This window comes from Anabrus simplex, chromosome 11 (genome assembly GCF_040414725.1).
Source record: "Anabrus simplex isolate iqAnaSimp1 chromosome 11, ASM4041472v1, whole genome shotgun sequence".
NCBI lineage: Eukaryota > Metazoa > Arthropoda > Insecta > Orthoptera > Tettigoniidae > Anabrus > Anabrus simplex.
Window position 1 is genome coordinate 135093598 of NC_090275.1, and position 22522 is coordinate 135116119.

At 41.1% G+C, this 22522-nt stretch overlaps 1 protein-coding gene across 3 annotated transcripts in view; it reads right to left on the bottom strand.

The window, feature by feature from the left end:
- The window catches only part of DCTN1-p150 (dynactin subunit 1), a 684595-nt gene that overhangs the window by 639143 nt on the left and 22930 nt on the right, over window positions 1-22522 (bottom strand). For all 3 annotated transcript variants that reach the window (XM_067155601.2, XM_067155604.2, XM_067155600.2), the window contains exons 2-3: window positions 21821-22004; window positions 21349-21512 (exon numbers count right to left, since the gene is read on the bottom strand). In XM_067155601.2, the coding sequence (XP_067011702.2) occupies window positions 21349-21512; window positions 21821-21997 (341 nt within the window). In that variant the 5' untranslated portion in view covers window positions 21998-22004. The remainder of the gene's footprint in view (window positions 1-21348; window positions 21513-21820; window positions 22005-22522) is intronic.

The following is a 22522-nucleotide window of genomic DNA, read 5'->3' on the forward strand; positions in this document are numbered from 1 at the left end:
CTCCAAAGAATAGACGTCCTTGGAACATATGGTTTAGAATAGCAGGAGTTAACACGTTCCCTGCGGCAGTGAATTTCGATGACTTAATGTTACGTCGTATCGGCCCACCGGTGACCCGATGCTGCCTTTAGTTATTATCGGTTCGGGTCACCGGTGACCTGACGAATTTGACTTTCTTTACTCCCTAGTATGAAATCCTAAACAATGCAAGTGCACTTGTTGTGTGCGTTATTGTTGAGGAGACATTCCAGCGTATTTACCTGTGCGACAGTGTTCCGATTCAACAATAGCGTGAAACAGAAATGACCCCGGAAATATTTGGGTCACGGGTGGGCCGATCAAAACTAGCAGTAAGTTATGCCTCGATCATTTACTTCAATTGGAACACTATGTTGCCATTAGTTAACAGCAATTCGTAACTAGGACGTAGTTACTAACTTCGCAATTCTGGGAAGTTCACACCGACGGATAAGAGTAACATGTTTCGGGGCACATGGTGACCCGAACCGCACGGAACGTGGTATAGGCCCACCCCAATGCTGTCCTAACCCTCTTTCTTTTCCTTGCCACCGGTGTGTCGGAATGTGAAAGCTCCATACCTAAAGACGGACGTGAAATTGCTTGTAAATATTATATACGGAAGATAATAAATATGTCAATAACTACTCCAATAACCTCTATTGGATTTCCTAAGAGCAATTTAGAAAGCAGATATCAGAAGGGTAGTACTCCTTAAACAACAATCTACGATCTGCGGGCAGCAACACTCTAGGCTTCATTCGCCGTAACTGCGCTAAGCGATTCCCGCGTAAAAATATAGGTCAGACAACAATCGGGACTCAGGGTGACCCGAAGCGATATGAATGGAAGATGAAAAAAAACTTTCTTCGGGTCACCGGTGGGCCGATCAAAACTAGCAGTATGCCTCGATCCTTTGCTTCAATTGGAACACTATGTTGCCATTAGTTAACGGAAATTCGTAACTAGCACGTAGTTACTTACTTCGCAATTCTGGGAAGTTCGCACCGACGGATAAGAGTAACATGTTTCGGGGCACATGATGACCCGAACCGCACGGAACGTGTTAAACTAAGAGGGCACATGAATGACCTATCACATTACACATTTAGATATTGGAGTGACACACACACAACCACAGAGTGGCGAACTCGTCAATCGGTCCAAGGGTCAAGAACGAGGGGTTAAGCGAAATACAAACCACACTGGGATCGGCAACTTATCCTAGTTCACCAACAAACACAGGTAAGGACTCAAGCATAGAAACCTAATTTTGAACAAACCAACGGAAAACCATCAGAGAGAAGGGACGCAGAAACCACTCGAGTTACAGAGAGGTAAGACAGGCAACAGTAGCATCGATGGGCAATCAGGAGACTCCTATAGGTTACCAGATGGAAAAATCGCGATCAGTCAGTCATCCATAACGGCCACATCAAGGTACAACTACAAGAAATAAATGCACGGGGCAACAGGTACAGAATAGTAACCACAAACCTAATTCTGCGTGAGGAAGAACAAGTCGAAAATCCCAGACCCAACAGATAACTAAGAAATGCCCACCCGAAGGTGTACTTCCTCGGAGTAGTGGATACCAAACCAAGAGCCAAATCTACCATGACACAGAGGTAAATTAAAGGACAAATCACATCCCAACCAAGGTGTCTTGACAGCCAAACAACGTAATCCAAAACACGATTACCTAAATAATGACAAGCTAGCAGCACGGGTTATTCATAGAGAGATAAAGGATAACTATCCTCAACGCGTGCTCACAGACCACAACCTAACAGCACAATACCAAGCAGACATTGCAACAGCAAACCCGGTACAGATTAAGGACTAGGTCCATCCCACAGAAGCACAAAGGAGAAATATCCTCAGGAAGGAAGTCCAACAGTACCACCGAAAACTCCACACGCCAACCGGTAGATAAGGAAAATTACACTACGTTACAAATGGTCCACAATTCAAAAGGATCCTAACAACTCACTACGACATTACCAAGTTACAACACAGGAGATACAACCATAATGCTGGCAGGAGTGCACCAACCGAACGCCCACAGGAAAAAATGGAGACAGATTTTCTACATAACCCCAAAACGACCCCCACAATCAAAAGGTTAGGAAGATAAATTCAGCCCAAAAACCCATTACAGGAAAAATAATATAGAGGGTTCACGCATAGAAAACCACTTTTAGAACAGCCGCGAAGGGTGCCCAAAAGGAGGAGTGTCAGATCACTCGATCATGGATGAATACAAACATCAGTATCCGGAAAAGAAACACCTTTAAGACACGCGGTCCATGCAGAAGGCAAGCAGGGAACTTTTCTGATACCAATAGATCGAAACACACCACAATCAGAAATCGTACAATACTAAAATGGCACAAATAGCAACCCAATCATGACTAAGCACCACACATCTTCAGACACGCGCACACAATGAAAGGATGACAAAATGGTAAACACTCAGGCACCAGACACACTCCCTTACATTCCATCCCAGGCACACCATAGCTCAGCAATGATTAAGTCACAAGATGATCAAAGGGTTCAGCGGAAGGAATCCGATGCGGAGCCACAGAAGAAACAAGTCATTGAAATTACATAAGCCTAGAGAAAACAGAGGGACAACAAAGCACAATTTAAGTTAGATGTCATCAGATTTCCCCAAAGGAACTTCGTTAGCGCACTACATAAGCATAAGGTTAGATAACGAGGATATCAATTCCAAGGTATTAATACCACCATCACAAGACAATTAAGGAAAGACAATCTCTAACTACAAGGATCCACACCTAGAAACAGTACATACAAGAAGTACTAAATTAGAATCACCAACACGAGGCACAGAAAGGACCAGATTGACTCGCTCGCCAACCCACAGTATGTGTGCTAAATTCACTAACGATACAGGTCAGTTACCAAAGGTGCATCCATCCAGCGGAAGATGCGGTACAATTTGCCAGATCAACCGGGTTTAATTTGAGAAACATGAACGCGCCTAATACGCTTTGCTACAGGGTCACTTACCAAAATAGAAACCAGAGACAAGAACTCCAACACAGTGCACGGGCCTTGGTACCTAGGGGCAAGTTTTGCCGAAAACTTATTCACGGCCTTACTCATTGGGTAGCACTTAACATACACGAGATCACCAACATTGAATTTTGACGGTTTCCTACCTTTATCGTACTGCCTTTTGACCTTTTCGTATGACACAGCTAGATTCCTTTTTGCTTCGTTCCAGATCTTTTGAACATCATTAGGTCTAGATAGGTCTGGGAGAAGATCCTCAATACATAGCAGGTTAGACATAGGGGAGTACGGAGTATAGCCAAACATTAAAGACATAGGCGTCTTACCATGGGACTCATGAGTAGCGGAATTGAAAGCATGGGCCAACCAATGCAGACAGGAGTCCCATTTGGACTGGTTGTCATGATGATACGCTATCAACGCAGATTTTAAGTTCCGATTCAACCTCTCTGCATAAGAAGGATTTGGATAATATGGAATAGTGGTGACATGTGAAATGCCCAACTCAAACAGATACCTTTTGAAGGAGTTACTGGTGAAAGAACTAGCGTTGTCAGACACTAAGAACTTAGGTGGGCCAAATGATGCAAAGATGGAGTTTAGACAGGAGATAGAGGTACGTGAATTAGTAGACCTGGTGGGAAAGATCCAACAGAACCGGGAGAAGGCATCTATACAGACAAAAATGTGGGTGTTTCCCAAGGAAGATCGGGGGAGGGGTCCTACGAAATCTATGAACAGTCGTTCCATGGGGCGCGAAGCTTGTGATGAAGACAATAATCCCACCCGGTTATTCAAATTAGGTTTGCTGATGGCGCAAGATTTACAAGATTTGACCATGTTCCTGATATCACTATCCATTTTCTTCCAAACAAAGAATTGCCTGATTTTCAAACGAGTTTTGAAATTTCCTAGATGACCGCCAAGGGGTGAACAGTGGTAATACTTGAAAATGACAGGTACCAGAACCTTAGGAACGACAATTTTGGAATTATGGTCCTTGTGACCCTTACAACAGAACACCCTTAGATAAGGAGTAAGGTTTCACTTCGATCCCGCTACTGATTGTATCAATGATCCTTTTCAGATCCGGATCAGTTTTTTGATGATCTCCAATTTCTTGATACAGCAATGGGGAGTCGGTGAGGATGGCACTAACTCCAACGGTATTGACAGCAAGCTCATCGACACATGGGTTGGCTTCCGCCCAAGGATGACCTTCAAACATCCTGCTCAAGCCATCGGCAATGACGTTCTCAGACCCACGAATGTGGCGAACATTGAAATTAAAGGATGAGATCCGTAATGCCCATCTAGTTATCCTACCGGTCCTTTTTGGTCGGTTCAAAACCCAAGAAAGAGCCTGATTATCGGTTTCCAGATCAAAGTTGACGTGTTCAATGAAAGATCGAAATTTCTCCAGAGCAAATAGCACAGCTAGACACTCTAGTTCATAAATGGAGTACTTAGACTCCAGATCATTGAGGACCCTGGATACGTAGGCCACGGGCCTACGCCCATCTTCATGTTCTTGTAACAGAACGCCAGCAATAGCACGCCCGGAGGCATCAGTTTGGACAATGAAACGTTTCTCGAAATCAGGAATAGCTAACAAAGGTGCATTAATCAGTGCGACCTTCAATGAATTGAAAGCTTCCTCCTGGGCTTTACCCCAAGTAAATTTTACATTCTTTTTCCTGAGGTCGTTCAACGGGGCAGCCACTTCAGCAAAGTTAGGGATGAATTTTCTAAAGAAATTGACCATACCAATGAATCGAGCAACGCCCTTGACATCCTTGGGAGGTGGAAAATCCCTAATGGCTTGAGTTCTGGAATGATCTATGGAAACGCCTTCAGAAGAAACTACATGTCCCAAGAAAGACATGCTGGGTCTGGCGAAAGCTACCTTTGATAACTTCACTGTAAGGCCGGCTTTCCTTAACCGTAGCAATACTTCCCTAACGTGCACCATATGTTCCTCGAAGGTATTCGAATAAATTAATAAATCGTCCAGGTAATTAAAGACATAGCTGAACTTAATGTCAGAGAGAATGGAATTTAACAACCTTGACAACACAGCTGCTCCACAGCTGAGCCCGAACGGGAGTCTGAGGAACTCATACAAGTTCCAGTCGGTGATGAAGGCAGTGAGGGGAATTGATCTCTTCGATAAGGGCACTTGGTAATAAGCCTGGTTCAAATCCAGGACAGTGAAAAATTTTGCACCTGAGAACCATCCAAAACAAGTATGAAGGTCGGGTAGAGGAATAGATTGGAGTACAATCTTACTATTTAGGGCCCTATAGTCAATCACAGCGCGATAACCACCAGAAGGTTTGGGTACCAAGAACACAGGGGACGCATACGGGGAAGTCGAAGGTCTGATCACTCCGTCTCTTTCCATTTGATCAATGATTTTCTTTAACTCCAACATACGGGGTGGGGAAAGGCGATAAGGAGGGGATCGAACAGGCTGCAGGTCAGACAACTCAATGTCATACTCTAGTACGTCGGTCAAGCCTAACTTGCTAGTGAACACGTCGGGAAATTCCCTGCAAAGATCACGAACTTGCCGTGCTTCGGCATCTCCTAAATGATTCAGGTCAAGCCGATCGATGTCACTAGACTCATCTGACTCAGGGTAACCCGCACACAAAACTTGAGGCATTTTCAAGGGAACGTTAATCAATTCAAATTTCAGGTCAGGAGAAAATTTAAAAAAGAAATTTCGACACTGAGGATCCAAAACGACACCGGCCCAAGATAGAAAATTGGTACCCAGAATAATGTTACATGATAAATTGGATGTCACCAAGCACTTGACCTTCCAAGTGAAATTCCCAATCCTCAACTTGACCTTCACAGTCCCCAAAATATTTAAAAACTGACAATTAGCCGAAACGCATCTTAGATTAGTGGGTTTTATTTCCGGAAGTTTACACGAAGATTTCTTTTGACAATACCAGGCATAATTCATCAAGCATACTACGCTTCCAGTATCAAGAAGGGCATCTACAGGTTCATTGTTGACCTCGACAAATGTGCACGTGCCAGAGGAGGGGGCATGAGCAGAAATACTATTGCACCTTGGGGGACACACCGGTTTCTTACGAGATTCAGGGTTTACAAACTTAGAATTGGCAGACTTTGCCCTTTCCCTTTCTAGTCATTGAGTACCATTTCTGTCTACCAAGGGGCAATTTCTTTTAACATGCTGTCTAGAGCCACAGGAATAGCAAGCGCCTGGACCACGTCTAACGTCAGGGCAGGAATTTCTTAGATGATTTCGGGACCCACAGTTGTAACATTTACGGGCATTCACTACTTTAGGTGTTGACGGAAGGACGGGACAATTGGTAGTAGTAGGGGGAGGGAAATTCACAGGTCTGGAGGCATCCCCATGTTTGACATCTTCAGCAAAGGAACAGGCCTCTTCCAATTCTTGAAAGGTAGTAGGGCAACGGGTTAAGGAAAGATAGGAGCGGTACGCAGGAGATATTCCTTTTAAAATTCTAGAGACCATTTCACATTCTGGCACAGAAATTCTAAAAACCTTGCAAAAGAATCGCAGATCCAGCACATAAGTTAGCAAGTTCTCATGCAGGAACTGGGTCCGGAAACAATGTTGGGGCACAAGACTTTGGAGAGCAAGAGAGGGAATGAATTTGGAAAGGACAAGTTCATGAAAGGTGCTAATCGATAAATTTTTAGAGATAGCTTCAGAAATTTCTCTCTTTAGAATCCCTTCACAATGAGGGAAGAGGGCGCGGAAAATCCCCAAATCATCGACTGAGTACACATTACCAGTCTCGGTCAACTCCACCAAAAACCGTAGGAATCGAATACACTCATCGATAGAATTTACAGAAAAGGACTTCACTCCCCGAAAAACTTCCTTTAAACAGTTAGGCGATGACGCCGAATTTAGCTTAGAGACTAAGGTTTCCAGTAAAGGAGCAGTCACACAACACGGACCTTGGGCATGGGTCGAGGACGCAATTTGGTGGGAAGAGACACTCTGGGTAGGTACAGAAGGGTTAAGTGCAGTAGAAATAGAACAATTCTCCATAGCTCTGTTAATTAACAGCAAATCTAAATCAGAGGTGATGCCAGAAACCACCGTTAACAATCTAGCACATTCTGACACAAAAACAGAATCAGGCTTAATAGATAATATATCCTGAATTCGGCCCGAGTAGTGGTCAGCTCTGGCCCTCAGCCGGTTTACTTGGGCTTTGGACGGAGGCAATTCAATAAACTCTTCACGAATAATATTAATTTCGTTAAGATTGTCACAGATCAGGTTAAGGTACTCACCCACTCGACTCCTGTCAATAGAAAATACATTAATGGGGACCTGGGAGTTGGCTGATAGCAAGGCAGCGCACTCAGCAACAGTACGGGCAGGTTCAAGGCCACGAATGGATAACTCGTACTCCAATTCGGCACGACGCAGGAAGGAGGGGTTCGTAACGGCACGTGCCATGGTAGCAAACATGGAACAAATTAATCAAAAAATTACACAAGATCCTTGCACTCCCTTTTACAATAGTTATTGACAATAACACTTTTAGTTTTTTAATTTTTTATTTCCATCCGCCAACATTCGCCACAGCACTGCACCAAGCAAGGGTAGGAGGGGAGGAAAGTTAGGCTGCAGAAGGCAGAAACAACAGAGATTAGGCAGCAGAGCAACAACAACAACAACAACAACAAGTCTGCTACCACACAAATCGGGTTCAGAACAACAGTGGAACAACAAACAACCACCGCTCTGATACCACTCTCACCGCTCACCACCCTCTAGGACCCCGGTACCACCTAGGGGTGATGAGGTGAATAACCTTACCCACCAGGGTGAGAGAAGAAGAGAGAGGAAGAGAGAGAGAGAGAGAGAGAGAGATAGATAGAGACCCTGGCGAGAAGGTTGTTAGCGTGCCCGCCCCAAAATGGGAGTTATAGCGAACACGAGGAAGGGTGATGGGCACAAGAAGAACAACAACAAGTACAGTCACAATATAAAAAACAAGAACCATAGAAAACTTACCGGAAACAGCGGAGGAAGACGACTAAAAGGCCGTGGAAGAAAAAGCACAAGAAAAACGGTGGCAGTGCTCCACCGAACGTGGCGAATGAAAACCGACACTTCAATTAAGTTGAAAAAATTTAATGGAAGGGCAAAAGGGTGGTAACAAACCAAGTCATAAAGATGATAAAGCCTAAGTTTATTTTAAAACGTAATGCCAAAATGTAAATAAAATCAACGTAAGGTTGAAAAAAGGAAAAGGTAATCAACAATAAGTAAAATAAATTAGAATATGCCCAGGTAGGGTTTAAAAGACAATTAATTCGTTACTAATTAACAATTAATGGAAAATAAATACTCTTTAACAGATAATAAATAGAGAACTTTATGAAAACAACAAGAAAGAAAGGATGACCTCCGTACCTAATAAAATGTGATCAGAAAACAACGGAAAACCAATAGACTTTCTTACATAAATGTTACCTTGAAATTAAATGTGATCGATCACGGATAGCTATTTAATAAAAAAAACTAAGTTAACAATTATTCAATAAAATGGATCTTCAACGCGGCCGTTTCTCATAATTACCAAATTTGAAAACGTTCAGTTTTCACCAAGGACAGTTTCCAAGACAAACAGAATTTTACGTTAAAATACTTCCTCACGCGGGGCAAGGAAATGGTAACACAACATAAAAGGAGGAGAAAATAAAATAAATTAATTAATTTAAACAGTAAACGATACACTCAACCCCGAAATACAGTGGAACCTCGATTATCCGTTCCCGGAAAATACGTTTTCCCGGAATATGCGTTCAAATTACGTGGTCCCGCGAGCATCGTAATTAAATCACGTTGTAAAAGTCCCGCATTATCCGTTCCTCGAAGAAACGATTTCCCGGATCAACCGTCCAGAAATTCCAGTCCCATCAACGCTAAATCCTCGATCAATCGTTTTTTAATAAACTGTATCTCACAAAAGGACGGCTATGGCATATTTATGGATCTTGGCGTTAACGCCCCGTCACTGCGATAATTAAAGCAAGTACTGTACCGGTACTGGAAAAGCGATCGGCGATGAACTTGCATAAGGGACCATCTTAGCGTCGCACTCGGGTGGTATCGTCTAGAGAATCTCGGAAAATCATAAAGCAGAGAGTGGCGACAACAATTGCAAGGATACACGGCGCATTTCGACAGCTCTGCTTGAAGACGGAACGAGTTTCGTCAAATGTTCGCACTTATAAAACGTCCATATTACGTCCAGGGTTAGATGTTTATATTTTTACTTTTTTCGATCGTACTGCCGAAGAGGTTTTTGGCACTTTGCTCAGGGCACTGCAGAGTACCGGTAACTGGGCTTTCAGGCAGGAATCGAAACTGCTTCTTAACACAAATTCAGTATTTTTGATATTATCGTACATGATTATGTTAGCGAGACCAAAACACATGTTGCACCTAAATGTAATTTTTAAAAAAAAAAGAAAGCCATGGGAGGTCTTGGAATTGCCTATTACTGTTTAGGTCCTAATGTAAGACTGGGAATTTTACGTTTTCGTGCTAAAATACCAAAAACCGCAGTCGTTTTATTTGCGCACGTTACATTTTAAATGGTTGGTATAATTTCAAACTCGTACTGACATGTGCAGCGAGCGCGCTTTCCAGATGACCTCAAGCAAATACAGTAGAGACAATACACGACACTGAGCGAGATATCGAGGGACAGCTATTGGAGCTCACTCTAGCGGATAGACCTGAACGGTACTGATTCTGTCATAAGAGCACGTGTATTTTTGTGTGAAGTTTTTGGTGTTATTTATGCGTTTTCAGTGAGTTGACATAATTAAATAGTAGCGTGTGTCATTCCTTGATATCTCCTCTCAACATGAGGGGAAAGGTATGTGCTGTGTTTGGCTGCAGTGATTACGAAGTAGAGAAAAATGCGCGCTCGTTCTTCAGGTTCCCTCGTGACAAGAACATGTACTGTAAGTAATACTGTGTTTGCATATATATTCTTCCAGTGACAGAGATTTTTATAGTACTTCATAATCTTCTGACCTGCTCGGCCCATGTTTTAACGGGCTTAAAATATAATACGCATATTTTATTGTATAGTGCAGCAGTTAACCTTCAATACCGATGTGTTGTTGTAGGTGTGATCTGTGGGTTGTGAAATGTCACAGAAGCGATTTGGATAAAGTGTACAAGAAAGAAGGGACGTTACGCTTGTATAAGAATTATAAGATCTGTTCAGATCATTTCCGGGCCAGCGACTTTAAAAATCCTCGACTATACAGCCGAGGGTATGTTACATTGTTACTCTAATTGTACGTAAATATTCCTCAAAGCATCACTATCGACAACATTTTCAAACTTTTCTTTCTTTTATCCCTCTTCTCAGTTTAAAGCCGGGATTTTATAGATTTTCTTGCTGTTAGTAGGCTTCATGTTAAGAGGAAAATTGTCCAGCTATTAAATGTTAATTCATTGCATCATATGTGTAAGGAATGTGCCGATATTTTTATTGACAAATGTCTTAATGTGATGATACATTGTTTTTAAATGAGAAAAAAAGACAAATCCAACCGTAATATTTCAGGCAGGTATGCTAAAGCTAAAAAAGTAATGCATAAATGAAAGATCAAGCCATTTCACAGCAGTCCATTTCACACCTTGTTTATATGGCTAATTTCAGTCTTTGAATAATAACCTTTTAAATAATTCTTCATTCATTTATCTAGAATTGCTTTAGCAACTTCGAAGTTAATATCTCAATACCACTGTCTTTCTAGACGTAATTTATTTATCCATTTCCGTATATACATTTCCACTGATATTTGAATTTAGCGCGATTTTTTCAGGTCAAGTCACTAGGAGCGCCACTGTCGAATTGTCTCCCATTTTAGCAAGGCGAAATCCGTAAGTGTCGTGTATTGTCTCTACTATATTTGCCTCAAGGTGACGAATAACCGTAATTTCTGAAGTTTTGATATTTCTTTTATCTTTCCAATTTGATTGGATTTGTGACGCGCAGAATTGAATATAATGCATTCGAGAACTTTTAAGAATCGATACTTATATTCGAAACCATGTTTTCCAGTTCAACATAACCTTTAAAAGTCGACGTAGGCCTAATTTGCGCGGTACGAGATTTCCAGAAACTGACTACGAACAGTAGACCGGAGACCAAATTACAATGAAAGATTAAGAAATGAACGGATTTCACATCCATTTTGAGTGCTTTCGTATCTAATGTGCTTTATTTTATTAGATGAGAGAATTAAAAACTACTTGTGGTCGATTGTCGTTTGGCTTGGCGTTATTAGATTTTTCGAAGAGTGGCTAGTCTAATCAAAGTCGCTGAACTGAAAGAAGTTTTCACGGGAAACTGACGAAGATTCCCCTGTAAAACTGAATATAAAGTATCGAGATTTTGAACTCGCGTACCGGTAATTAATGCGGTTTCGTGGTCTAACATGCGCGCCTCTCATCCAGAGGCCCGGGTTCGATTGCGACCAGGTCAGACAATTTTACCTGGATATAAGTATGGTTCCAGGTCCACTCAGCCTACGTGATTACCTTTCATTGTGGAGCTATCTAATGGTGAGATGGCGACCCCGATCTACAGAGCCAGGAATATCGGCCGAGAGGATTCGTCGCACTGACCATGCGCACCTCGTAATCTGGAGTCCTTCGGGCTGAGCAGCGGTCGCTTGGCAGGCAAAGTCCCACTGGGGCTGTAGTTTGGTTTGGTTTAGGAGTTTTGTAAGATTATAATTATACATATTTGATTTTTGTGATGTTTAGCCAAATTGTTGATGGTTTTCATTCATTCCCGGAAATTCCGTTTTCCCGTATTGTACGTTTTATTTTCATGGTCCCTCAAAAAACGGAGAATCGAGGTTTCACTGTATATAATTCAAGATCCACACCGGCTCAACACGCCAGACAACTCTTAACCCGACAACAATACACACACCAACCGTTGCCAAGGTAACCACTAAACAAAAGCAACGCCTCCTAAAACACGGAGGAAACCAGGCAAGAGAAAATAAATTTAATTCACCCAAAAACCCCAGAAGGGGGAGGGGAGAAGAAAACATACCAAACAAATTAGAAAACAAAACACAGGAAAGCAAACAGAAAGCCGAAGAAGGTAAAGCTCGGTACCTTGGAGACTGTACCTTGGTTTACAAAGAAGGTTACAATTTGAAGTGCCAAAAGTAGATCAGTAAAATTTTAAATTAATAATTCCAATTTAGTTCATGGTGAACCTTCTACATTACTGTGATTAGCTGCCGAAACTGTTTTTCAGATTTTCGATACCACACACGCAAATAGGAATTAATTTAACGGCGAAGTCCAAATATTTATTATTATTATTATTATTATTATTATTTTTCCAGAAATCTTCGAAAATATCAAAATCCTCTTCAGGACGACGTTTAAAGTGTGTCAAACACTGGTACATACCTTTGGTGATGACGAAAAGAGAAGAATTTTAACCTGACATTGTTGACGAAGAAATACAGTCACACCACTGGCATCCAGACCTCGTTGTGAAGTATCCAGACGAAAAATAAATCCAAAAACATGATCAGAAGGAATGGCAGGAGGTCTCCAATTAGATTACCTGGGGAAAATCCCCGTTAACATCGAAATTACGGAGGTTTCCAGGTACTCCACGACTCCATGACGCCGGACACAAAACCACACCAGTTCGACATGGCTGACTGAAGCTAACTGCCTCTCGCGTCGGCAAGCAAGGAGCGGGCAAGTTTGCCTGGTCGTAGGCCAGCGCATGCGCAACCAAACAGAGCTAGGAGATACTGCGCGCGGCCTACATTAGTTTAAAACGGTATGTCGAGCAGTCAATTGACACAGATATTCTAGGGCTCACAGGCCAGTTCAAAATGTTTATAAGGGGGAGGCTCACATTATTTAATATTGTCTCAGTGATCAACACTTGTTTATTTATTACTGATGTGGAGAAAGATGAACATCGTGCAGGTTAGCCAACTTTTGAAAGTTAAATTTACTATTTGTGCATAGAAATTACCTTTGCTGCCCCAAAGTGACTTGTTCAGGAAATATGAAGTTTAAATACATTTGGCATGTAAAGGGGCATGGCAGAGTTCGGCTGATATTTAAGATTAGGGCTGTAAAAGGTCCTAAAACATTAATAATATGTACTTATTGTATATGGTTGGATTCAGGAAAGACTGGGGGATAATATAAGAGAAAAAAAATTTTTGATTTTTTTCTAAAAATTCACGTACATGTTCCCTTAAGATGATGATGATGTCGGCCACAGAGTTGCATTAGTAACAGTGGAACTATACTACTAATCGCACCCCCATTTCTTGGGTTTTCTCTATCACCACTACACCACTGACATTCACTCTCACTTCTCTACAATATGATTATTACTCGGGCCTTGTCCAACAGAATGTGAACTGGTAAGAGATAATCAAACACAGTTTTTCCTCCTGTTTTGAACAGTAAATAACACAGCTCTCTCACACAACTGGGAGATATGAGTTACAATTTTAACTTCATCAAAATTAGCTATGCAGGTACAAAGAAAATTATACTCACGTTGTAGGTTGAGTTTTCCTTCGAATGCTTGTAGAAGAAAAAGATCCATTTTAACACCAGACATAATCATTACACAACTTCAAAAGGGAAGTGGACATTTTACAGAAAAGAACTTTCTTATCTGAATTCGTATCAGATCTTGACAATAGTAATTCACAAACCAATGAAACACGAATTCTGTCATGAGGCTCTATGCTCTTGCTCCCCTTGCCTTAGCAGCTTTGTTACGGGGCAGAGCTGGTCTGCGCACATCCGGATAATGACAAAAAAACACTGCTTTAACATGTCAAGGGTGCTTAGCAAACAGTGGCATAAGTTACAATTAGAAGGGAATGAAAACCTACAACCTATTTTTCAGTCAATGACTGGCTCAGAGATGGAATAAATGAAGCCCCACATCTTGCGGCGAGGATAGGAATTTACAAGTAACTATTCTCATTTTTGGTTCCGTATTGAAGTTGACGTATGTCTCAAATATTATTACAATATTTTAAGTCCACCTGTTCAATACAATACAATATGATCCACTATTTCATATGGTCAAAATTTTATACATAATACATAAAAGTCAATGGTACATGTTTCACCCTCCTGTACGGGCATCATCAGCCTATATCAATCTTAAAAATAATACATATGGAGTCATTCTAATCTTATAAATTATAGGGTAAAATGTTGAAAAATGATTTCGTAAAACATTATACAATAACATCTAAAACAACGATAATGCACCAAAGTATGTTAAAAGAGAGTAAATTAACTGTTTTGAAGATTAAAACGTGGTTAAACATGAATTTTGAGAGTTTAAAACTAAAATGGATCCTTTTTTTTTTTATAATATCATTAAGACTGTGATGGCCTTGAGTGTAAACACAATCATCAAAGGGGGATGTTTCTTCAATTCCCATAGTTTGAATCCAAGATGGTAAAATCACTGTCAGTTATTTAAAACGGAAGTGTGAACGTAATAAACATGTTAAAATGTATACGGTTGGTATATCTGAAAGTAGAAAAGAAAATGGAACTTCTTGTAGAGGCGCTGCTAATGATAAAACGTATGTCAAAGCTAGCGGATGTCAGTAATTATGTTGGTAGTCGATTGGATCTAAAAGACAGTCAAGTTGATGTTATAACTCCGTTGAAACATTTGTTGGAAAAAATGATCAAGTTTTTTCGTACGGTGCGTATTAAGTACGTCGGGTTGTTCCAGCAACGCTAGCTTGATATAATACTAGAAGTAGAAAGCTAGCGTTGCTGGAACAACCCGACGTACTTAATACGCACCGTACGAAAAAACTTGATCATTTTTTCCAACAAATGTTTCAACGGAGTTATAACATCAACTTGACTGTCTTTTAGATCCAATCGACTACCAACATAATTACTGACATCCGCTAGCTTTGACATATGTTTTATCATTAGCAACGCCTCTACAAGAAGTTCCATTTTCTTTTCTACTTTCAGATATACCAACCGTATACATTTTAACATGTTTATTACGTTCACACTTCCTTTTTAAATAACAGACAGTGATTTTACCATCTTGGATTCAAACTATGGGAATTGAAGAAACATCCCCCTTTGATGATTGTGTTTACACTCTAGGCCATCACAGTCTTAATGATATTATAAAAAAAGGATCCATTTTAGTTTTAAACTCTCAAAATTCAAGTTTAACCACGTTTTAATCTTCAAAACAGTTAATTTACTCTCTTTTAACATACTTTGGTGCATTATCGTTGTTTTAGATGTTATTGTATAATGTTTTACGAAATCATTTTTCAACATTTTACCCTATAATTTATAAGATTAGAATGACTCCATATGTATTATTTTTAAGATTGATATAGGCTGATGATGCCCGTACAGGAGGGTGAAACATGTACCAATGACTTTTATGTATTATGTATAAAATTTTGACCATATGAAATAGTGGATCATATTGTATTGTATTGAACAGGTGGACTTAAAATATTGTAATAATATTTGAGAGGATAGGAATTCCGCACTCCTCTCGGGTAACGATCAATGACTGACAGATGAAATGAAATGATAGTGGAGAGTGTTGCTGGAATGAACTATGACAGGGAAAACCGGATTATCCAGAGAAAAACCTGTCCCGCCTCCGCTTTGTCCAGCACAAATCTCACATGGATCGACCAGAATTTGAACCACAGAACCCAGCGGTGATAGGCTGACGTGCTGCCATCTGAGCCACGGAGGCTACAATTTGAAGTATTTTTTGCTATTTGCTTTACTTCGCACCGACGAGATAGGTCTTATGGTAACGATAATTTGAAGTACTACTGTCTGTAAGTTTTTAGTGTTTTCCAGTTGGTAATGAAACACACCTGTGCTGAATTATGAGAGTGTTGCCATATTGAATAATCTTAGCCAATAACACATTTCTTTTCAAAATACAGAAAAACCTCATTAAGATGCTCCTGCAAGGGACAAGGAAAAAGAACTTGTTGAGCGAGAAAATGTACTACTGAATATACAAATAAAAACTATCCAATAAGGATAGGGAAATACTAGATACTATTTTTTCCAACATGGCATTTTATTGTTGATAAACTTAACCATGATAGGTTAATATGATTGTCTGATCCGTATTGACTAGTCTGAATATATTACAGAACTATTTAAAATAGTTTTACTTGAATCCACCTTGTCAATACACCTCTTAATGAAAGAAAACTATTTACTTAACCATACATGTTTCGGCAAGTCATCTATTCCCTTCATCAGTGGTCAGTTCAAAGAATAAAACAATATAACACTATCTCATTCAGTTCAACAAAATTTTATGTATTGATCATTCTAATAATATTTCATAAGGTTTCTTTATTCATTGACATGGTACATTAGGACACAATACAGTTCTTTGAATTATAAAAACAAAACATAGACAAAAGATAATAACATTTTCAGGGTTAGAAAATGTAATCGTACTAAGCGGAAATAGCGAAAGTTTGTGACGGGATAATTGAGGATTTTTTTTAATGTATAAATTTTTAATAAGAAAAGAATTGGGAGTTTGAATTTATTACATGCTAAGCGGGAAAACGTGTTAATGAGAAAAGGACTAACAATGTTTCATTGCAGTCTTCATTTCCTGATGGTCGATTATACCGTTAAGGGTAAATCCTCAACAGTGGCCATGAACACTTCTTTCTCTCCCACATGTAATAAGATAAAACTTTTTAAATACTGTACTTTATGCCTTGGCCTCTTAATGCTGAGTACTACACAAACATCAGCCTTTAAGAGGCCTAACATCTAGATCATCAGGGGATACATTAAAGAGCAATAGGCAGCACTGTAATCTTTCTGTGCTGTACATGATGAATAGAGTACACCGTAAAGCCAGCTTATCAAGTGCAACTCCCTAAAGGAGTCAATGGCTTTAGGCAGACGAAGACACGTTAGGGCAGCTGCAGTACAGGATGAGCACTTGCGTAGGAGAAAGAAACTCCTCAGCTCCAGAAGTACCCATCATGGTCTCTAGCACAACACTTGATAAGTACAAAATGAAAATTATACCCCACTCGATAACTTGTAGAGCTCAGTCTGTTTGCGCTAAAAGTAGCATATTGGATTCTACATCTAGTTTGAAGATCAAGGACCAGTTTGAGGGTCCTTAATCTCAAAGAATCAAGCCCAAAAGAAATAACTTTTATATATCTCAATGTCTGGACACTTACTACAGTTGACAAACAGACTGAGCTCACAAACACACTCAACAAACCACTGTCAAGAGACCTGTATCCCATCAGATGTTCAAATCCAAGGCTAATATCAGATCTGCTAATTTAGTTATTCCAGGAAATATTGAAGAATTCCAAATCACTGAAACAAAACACACTTAGCTTGAGAACAAGAGCAACAACACTCATGATGTTTACCCAATCTAAAATTACTGGCTACCAAGTCCCTTCCTTAAGTTTCCACGATGAGAATGGCAATCATATTTTCTGAATAATCGTGATAATTTTGAATAATGTGCTCAATATTTTGAGTCCTTACTCGAATGCCCTTTTTCAAGCATCAAAGATTACAATTTCTGGTCCATCCTTCATTTCAGCTGATTCTCTTCTTCCTGATCGAGAAGAAATTGGCCGCATCTTCAATCTCTTCCCAACAAAAGGCAAGGATTCCACAGTTGCCTACCTTCTGAAAATGGCTGGGCCCAAATTTTGTTGCCAAACTGGAACAACTCTTTCATGATATAAGGAAATCAAAAACTATTTCTAAGGAGTAGTAATCATATCTTATAATGGCTCTCTATTTTTTTTAAAAAGGGCAGAGGCATGCTGATCCACAGACTGGTGAATATCAAGACCCGCTTCTGCAGCAATCAGATCCCTTGTACTGATTTCAAGAAGGCCTAGTATTCAATTGACCAATTCAGTCTTCTTGACATCCTCAAGGAGATGGGCATCAACAACAAGACTCTCATAACAGAAATGTGCAGACTGTACGAGGGCTCTCACCCGTCCTTCTAAACTGTGTTCTCGAGAAAGTTTTCCGTGAGACTATCCAATAATGACGTTAGGCTGGGCACTGGGCCCAACATCACCTACCTCCAGGTTGAAACATTACAAGAAGTAGGTCTCCATTTCTTGGCATCAAATATGGAAAAATCAAACACTGCATCATTTCCAGTATCACTGAGAGATCGGATGCACCAGAAAAGGAAGCCCTGAAATACTGAGCTAAACACCCCGCAAACCAAGATCGATCTCGTGACAGCCCACAGTAGTACTCAGCTGATTCTTGGACTCAGCACCATAGAGGAAATTCCTACTTCTCGGTCCTTGTATTTTGTTTTAAACTTATCTGTCCCAAATGCTAAACACTACAATATACACAGTTCAAAAAAATTAGGGGAACATGTTTTGTAATGTCTCATATATGAACGTTAATTTGGTAAATGGGGTTGCAATGGTCGTACAGCATACCTTGAGACCTTAGCTACTCAGGGTATGTCAAATCGAAGTTATACTCCATCAGAAGGCGTAGCCATGCATTAAACTGTCAGCTGACCCCTCAAAACAAAGTAAATAGCGGTGCATCCTTGTGTCGTCGTGAGGTACACAGACTACTGCGATCATGTGAGCATGTATGTCAACCAGCACATCCCATGAGACATCTTAACGATGTTCAAGTCACAAGGGCCGTCGCTTTGATCCAGGAAGGATGGATTTTTCGTCGTGTTTCTGTGGATCTCAATGTCTCTGTCAGTTATTCAACGCTTGCGGAATCGCTACAAGGAGACAGGCCAATTCTCAAGGAGGGTTGGACAAAGTCATGGACGCATGACAAACCCACAGGATGACCGATATCTGTGCGTTGCGCCGTCGTTCAGCAACTGCCAGAGAACTGCAACAAGACCTCGGGAGGGTCAGTGGAGTCACTGTGTCTGACCAGACGGTAAGGAACAGTTAAGAGAAGTGTCCTTATGACCCAGATGTCCTATTCGACAGCAACATCGCACAGCCATGTCAACCGGCAACTTCACCAATGGAGAGCTGTGTTGTTCACAGACGAGTCCAGATTTCCTCTGACATAGCATGATGGACGTCAACGTGTATGGAGACGCCGCGGTGAGCAGTACATGCCAAATGTTGTCCAGGAAGGCGACCAATTCGGACAAGGTTCTGTGATGATATGTGGGATGGCATCAGTATTGATGGCCATATGGATCTTGTCGTCGTCCGTGGTAATCTTACCGCTGCGGGGTACATCGAGCAGATATTGCTACAGCATGTATTGGGTGCTGCATACAGGGCTGGCCCTGAATTCGTACTCGTGCACGACAATGCCAGGGCACATCACCAGAGCTGTCTTGCGAGAACCGGACATTCAAGAGATGGAATGACCAGCAAGGAGTCCCGACCTCAATCCCGTCAAGCATGTGTGGGATAGGCTTGACAAAAGAGTTCTTGGGCGTCCTGTTCCACCACAGACTCTCCAAGACTTCGAACAGGCTCTCATTGAAGAATGGGACCTGATACCGCAACGTGACCTCCATCGACTTATACGGAGCATGCCACTTAGGTGCCAAGCTGTGAAAAATGCTCGTCAAGGACATACACCATACTGAAGTTCTCCAACTATGATAAAAATCCACCCTGGAGGACCGTTACTGTTTTTGCCCCTATTTGGACATTTCCGTTTCTATTCTGAAAATGAACACGAATCCATCAATATTCCTTTGTATACTTCAATGGTACAGATTAAAGGTTTAGCTGGTAATATACCTGAGTGTTAGGTATTGTTTTGTGGAGCACAGCATACATTCAAAAATGTGTTCCCCTACTTTTTTAAACTCTGTATTAAAGAATTCTTGATGATTAAGAATTGTACAATTGCAGTGAATGAGTATCTGGTTGGGGCCTCAGACAGACCTAAACATGGGTACACGGATCTTACAGAAGAAGTGGTCCAAAGTGGTTCTCCATTAAGATGGAGTACTGCCTGAGAAGTGTTAACTGTGGTCCTAAGACGCTGAAAAAATATTTTAAAATGTGTTGTGTGTTTGAGTCATCAGTCCATAGACTGGTTTGATGCAGCCCTCCATGTCACCCTATCCTGTATTATTTTTAAATAATAACAATAATAATAACAGTGGTATGTAGCCTCAGTGCAGATGTTTTGAGATGAAGCCCATGGGTGAACTGCACATCTATGAGCGTAGGAGCCGACCAAGTGTACCACTTGATATGGAAGTATAGCATGGCTTAGATGGAAAGAAATCACAGGAGTATAGAGCTTCCCATGGAGTTTCTTCCCTCGATCACAGGACCTGAAAGGTCCTTAGAGCAGTAGACTCCTCAAAAGTCATTTCTAGACTCGTGAATGAGCAGTCGTGTTTGACAGAATCAAACTCAAAAAGATGCTCAACTGCATGGAATTGTTCATCTTGTGTATCACAACCAGCAGAATGAATTGATCAGTTCAGAAACTCAGAAGTTCAGGTCGCTCACTCGCTCTGCACCATCACTGTACATAACACTCATAGTGCGAAGCAGAAACAAGGAGTGACTGGTACACCGACGCAAACAGCTCACCCTTCATACATCAATTGGGTTTTTTTTGTTTAGCTTTTGGAATCTGCTTTACGTCGCACCGACACAGATAGGTCTTATGGCTTAGAGCTAGGAGTGGAAAGGAAGCAGTCATGGCCGTAATTAAGATACAGTCCCAGGTCGGTCACTGTGAAAGAGCAGCAATGAGTGGCTGAAGCCTGTCCAGACTTGTTCATTCCAGCAGCAGGCTCATTTTCTGACCAACCTAGAAAACGGAATGGCCTCACTCACTCTAGTGACTCTTACCATCACTTCACCATGAAGGCCAAGTCTCAACATGAACATCGTCCAGCTCAAAATGAAGACTGCACGTCCTTGTTGATCCCAAGAGCAGAACACTGGCCTTGGGGTCGGCACTATACGGACTGGACGTCCTTCCGGGCACCAAATCTAGATGGAGGGATGTATTAACCATGCTGATTTTCGAGTGTGATGTGAATTAAGACTAACAAAAGCTGGAAGAATTAACCATGGGTCTGGCCAAGAACTGAACCCCAGCCCCAAGGAGCAGGACGATCATAATTAATAAATATTACAGACAATCACGTGCCTTCCACACTATCATACCTGCTCAGTCTGGGTCTGGTACGTCCACCATCATCTGGAGTTGTGGCTGTAGACGCTGTTGATGCACTCGACAGTGGAGTGCTCGCGTCACTCACAGGTGTCCCAGCATCGTCCAGCAGTGTCAGCTGAGCCTGCCGCACAAATATACCATGGTTCTCCTTGCACTAGAACACGCACGATGAAGCTTTGATGAAGATAAGATAGACAACAAATGGAAGGGGCAAACTTTACATACAATTTCTTCTTTTCTTGGACGAATGAGTTCAGAAACATCAGGCTGCTGTTATTAATTCCTTTTGAACCTACGAAAGTAACTACAGGTTTAGAGGTCATCCCTAGATATTGTTCTTTTGCGATCACTTGAATCATAACCATTTTTTGAAGTTTGTGCAAACTAAATTTTTGCTGGAAATTTATTATTATTATTATTATTATTATTATTACAGTAGTGAGCCATTTGGAGGTCCCATACCTGGAAGTAGGTCTTTCCTTGTACTGTCCCACTGTTCTTCCCTTTGGGCTCGTCCAAGATGACACCGATCCACTTTCCGCTGGAGAACATGGTGCTGCCTACGTAGGCCACCTGACCACGTACCTCCTTCCCTGTCACCTCCACTCGCTGACCGATCTTCAGCGAACGCTCCGCCATCTCTCAGCTGCAACATCATTTATATGTATTAATAATGTTTTATTCTTCCTACAGCATACAAATGAACCTACTGATTTTAGAAACAACATGCTGTATTGTAATCTTTGTGACTGTGAATACCACACGCTGTAGTTCAATAAGTGGTCCATATGCGTGGTTCCTAAAACACTGATGTGATGAAAGCAATGAAGCAAGTCCAAACTGCTTACAGAAGTCTGAGAAAGTTCCAGAATGGAGCCTTTCGCCCTAATCATCAAACCAGTCACTGATACATATTTAATTACTGTATTGGCCTGATATTATAACACAAGGTTCTTTATACATTAAAATGTACTAATAAAAACCATACTTCCTTACATGCACAGCTTAACATTTTAACACTAATTTTTGTGAAGGTTTGTTTCTATCATTCACCAACTGTACTGGCTTGTGGGGTGGGAGTCACCCACACACCGCAGGTTAGCTGGACGTGAATAAACAAACATTTCTCAAGCTTGAACTGTGCATTTCTGGTCTTTCATTGAT